The sequence below is a fragment of the Daldinia childiae genome, assembly GCF_008694065.1.
Source record: "Daldinia childiae strain JS-1345 chromosome Unknown Scaffold2, whole genome shotgun sequence".
In the NCBI taxonomy this organism is placed as follows: Eukaryota; Fungi; Ascomycota; class Sordariomycetes; order Xylariales; family Hypoxylaceae; genus Daldinia; species Daldinia childiae.
Window position 1 is genome coordinate 5,662,151 of NW_022984643.1, and position 3,735 is coordinate 5,665,885.

General features: G+C 48.5%; 1 protein-coding gene across 1 annotated transcript; it reads left to right on the top strand.

The window, feature by feature from the left end:
* Nucleotides 1-736: 736 nt before the first annotated feature.
* GL218_02391 (N-acetyltransferase eso1) lies at nucleotides 737-2,756 on the top strand (the record flags this gene model as incomplete). The annotated part of the gene is made up of 2 exons (XM_033578906.1): nucleotides 737-951; nucleotides 1,007-2,756. The coding sequence occupies 2 exons, from the start codon at nucleotides 737-739 to the stop codon at nucleotides 2,754-2,756; spliced, it is 1,965 nt and encodes a 654-aa protein (XP_033439474.1).
* Nucleotides 2,757-3,735: the final 979 nt, after the last annotated feature.

Below are 3,735 nucleotides of genomic sequence, written 5' to 3' on the forward strand. Positions count from 1 at the left end.
AAAGACATGCTCGAACTGGGAATATTTCACTTATGTCATCTTAAGTTAAAAAAAGGGGTAATTTGTATATATATATACAGAGTTTGACCGGTAATAGGTCAAGAAGGTGAATTGATGATAGATAATATTGTAAGAGGGACCAATCAAAATGTTCAATCTCATTAAAAGTGCTAAGATGTTAATAGTTATCTCACTTTTTCATTCGTTCCTTCTATTGTGACGAGGGGAAAAGAAACACCGAAAATATGATAGGGATAGGGATAGGGATAGGGGAGGGGAGGTATATAAGAAAGGAGGGAAAAGTGAAAGAATGAAAGAGTCATGTATGTTAGGTTAGGTACCTAACATACTGACGTATACATATTACAGGTACAGACAGGTAAAGGTACAGGTACAGGTACCTATTTTAAAGTATCCACTTTTATTATACCACTAGGTATGTGGTTCCTTCTAAGACGCGGTCCTATGAACGCGTCTTTCCCGGAGTCAATCTTTCCTTATTCATCGAACCCGGTTACTGAATTTTTTTTTATACATATTACCTCCATCTTCTCCGGGATCCGAACATCTCTTTCTCTCACGAACTACCGGGCCGGCCGAATTTCGTCTTGGCCGGGTTAATCTGTGTGACCCTTGTCCGACCATGAATTTTCGGAGCTGTTATACCCCACCACTTATACTCCCGACTTAAAGCATACCGGTATTTCGTCTGCATTGCCCGTCTGAGCTGCCGACCATGTCTTCGCCCCGTTTCCAAGTTTCTTCTCCGATCCACGGTACCGGTCGACGAAAGTCCCAATTTACGTATAGGCAATTAAGCCTCTTGGCATCTTACTCAACATCATCTCCTCTGCGCGTCATCGCCCATATCGATCTAGATGCTTTCTATGCTCAATGCGAGATGGTACGTCTCGGCATCGCTGAAGATCAGCCTTTAGCCGTCCAACAATGGTATTTATTAATTTCTCTATCATGGCTCTGTCACTTCTCACTTATGAAACTATAGGCAAGGCCTGATTGCCGTTAATTATCCTGCGCGCGAGTTTGGCATAGGCCGGCACTGCACTGTGACTGATGCGAAGAAACTCTGCCCAAAACTCATTGCCCAGCATGTTGCTACCTGGAAGGAAGGAGATGAGAAATGGTCGTATCATGAGGACGCAGCGTCTCATATCGGCACTCACAAGGTCTCTCTTGACCCTTACAGGCTTCAGACTCGTAAAATTCTCGCACTAATCAAGGAGAGTCTGCCGCCCAACATGCAAAAGGTCGAAAAAGCGAGTATAGACGAAGTCTTTCTTGATCTATCTGCGCATATCCATTCCATTCTGCTGGAGAGGTACCCGGAACTTGCGAATCCTCCCCCATATGACGATCCCACGGAGAAGCTACCTATTCCACCCGTAACCGCTCTCGACTGGCAGGCGGATGCCCTCGTGGACCTTGAAGATGCAGAAGCCGAGGCGGACGATCCAGACTGGGACGACATAGCTATCCTCATTGGGTCGGAGATCGTTCGAGACATACGCGCTCAGATTCGCCGAACCCTAGGATATACATGCTCTGCGGGCATAGCTGGTAATAAAATGCTCAGTAAGTTGGGCTCCGGCTACAAGAAACCCAACCAACAGACAGTCATACGGAATCGAGCCGTGCGGCATTTCCTATCTGATATGAAATTTACTAAGATTAGAAACTTGGGGGGCAAGCTTGGCGACCAGGTCGTGTCGACTTTCCATACGGAGACCATTGAGGATCTACTCCTTGTACCGGTGGAGCAGATGAAGCTCAAGCTGGGTGACGACACGGGGGTCTGGCTCTACAATACGATCCGCGGTATCGACACGAGCGAGGTTAACTCGCGCACGCAGATCAAGTCCATGCTCTCCGCCAAATCCTTCCGACCCAGCATACACAATCAGGAACAAGCCGTCAAGTGGTTACGAATCTTTGCAGCCGACATCTTCTCGCGATTGGTCGAGGAGGGCGTTCTCGAAAATAAGAGGCGGCCGAAGACGATCAACCTACATCACCGCCAGGGGGGCCAGACCCGCTCCCGACAGAGTAGCATTCCCCAGGGCAGGACGCTCGACGAGACGACCTTATTCGAACTTGCCAAGAATCTGCTAAGCCAAATTATTCAAGAAGGTAGGGTCTGGCCCTGCACGAACCTAAGCCTAAGTGTGGGAGGATTTGAGGATGGGGTTATAGGTAATAGAAGTATAGGTGCCTTCTTGTTAAAGGGAGACGAAGCACGCGAATCAACAGGAGCCTCTCGGGAGGCTTCGGCAGAGTCATTCGTGCATGAACGACCGGAGAAGAAACGACGGGTTGATAATCCCGGTATCCAGCGCTTCTTTCCTAAGAGGGAGAGTTCGTTAGGTGGAGATGCTGATGGGAATCTTGACAAAGACGTAGTAGGTACGGGTAAATCCCAGATTCAGACGAAAGAGGCTTCGCCAAACCGATTAGGGAGTGCCCCCAATCCCATCATGGATTACATTAAGGTGTGTACACGATGCGATGCAAGGCTCGAGGGCGCCGAGGCCCTACAGAGCCACCTCGATTGGCATCTCGCCAAAGACATCCAAGAGGAAGAACGTGGCAGACACACATTTGCTAGCCACCATTCCACGGTATCACAAGGTCAGAAGACTGCAGCTGCATCGTCTTCGTCGTCTAAGAAGCTTACAAGAGGTAGTGCCTCTAGTAGCAGTAAGCTCGAGCACGGGCAGCGGAAATTGAAATTTGGGTGAATCGATACCTAGCATGCTACTCAACTCGAAGCGAACGCTACATACTCCCCGGTCAACTCCCACTCCATCCATTCGTCCATATGAAGTGCCTTTTCTCCCTTTGTTTACGGTGTCTAACGGGGGACCAACTTATCTACTAGTATCGAGTACGCCGCCTCGGAGTAGGGGGGCCCACACTCTCATGCACTTCCCCTATCTCTTAAGTTAGGCGATATGAACTGGCGCCGCATATGGAATTCCGTTGTGGACACTGATGGCTTATGCTAAAGTTCCATGTTGAGTATAGCAGGTAATGCTCAGGCGCCCGGTACGGAACCGAGTAAATATCTTGATCCAACAGAAATGTCGGTCTGGACGACCCACTATAGCGCCATGGTGGTGCGAACAAGCCTAGTGGGCTGCCCTCGGGCTCGCGTTGATGACTTAACTATTTCAAAGTGACTCAACTTTCAAATGAATGCACAATTCGGGGGCGAGTACATCGTATGAACCGGACTCGGCGTGACGGTTCATCGGTCTCACGAGCACTACGGCGCACCTACCACGGGCCGTCTCCCAGCAATCACATGCGATATAAGGAAGAGTTCTTAGTACATACCTAAATATACGTATAATCTTAGGAGGCTCTAGAAGAAAAGGGTGTACAACAGGGCGGAATAGACTACGGTAGTGCGGTAGTGCGGTAGTAGTGCCTGGTATGAAGAAAAGAAAAGGGATTTATGCCGCCACCCGTCCTGCAGTTTGACAGGTACGCAGGCATAGCAGAGAGATTTGTGTTCAATCTGAAGCATCTAAAGCATCTGAAGCGAATGATGTCGCAAGGCGACCTAATAGTAAACAGCCTACTTGTCCTTTTTACCTCAGTACATGAACAGGTATTTACCATTCAAGTCATCATGTCACAAGGAATAAACCGAAGCTGGCATTGATTGGCTGATTGGTTCTTAGGCATCCACGACGAAGCAACCGCTACTTTTTT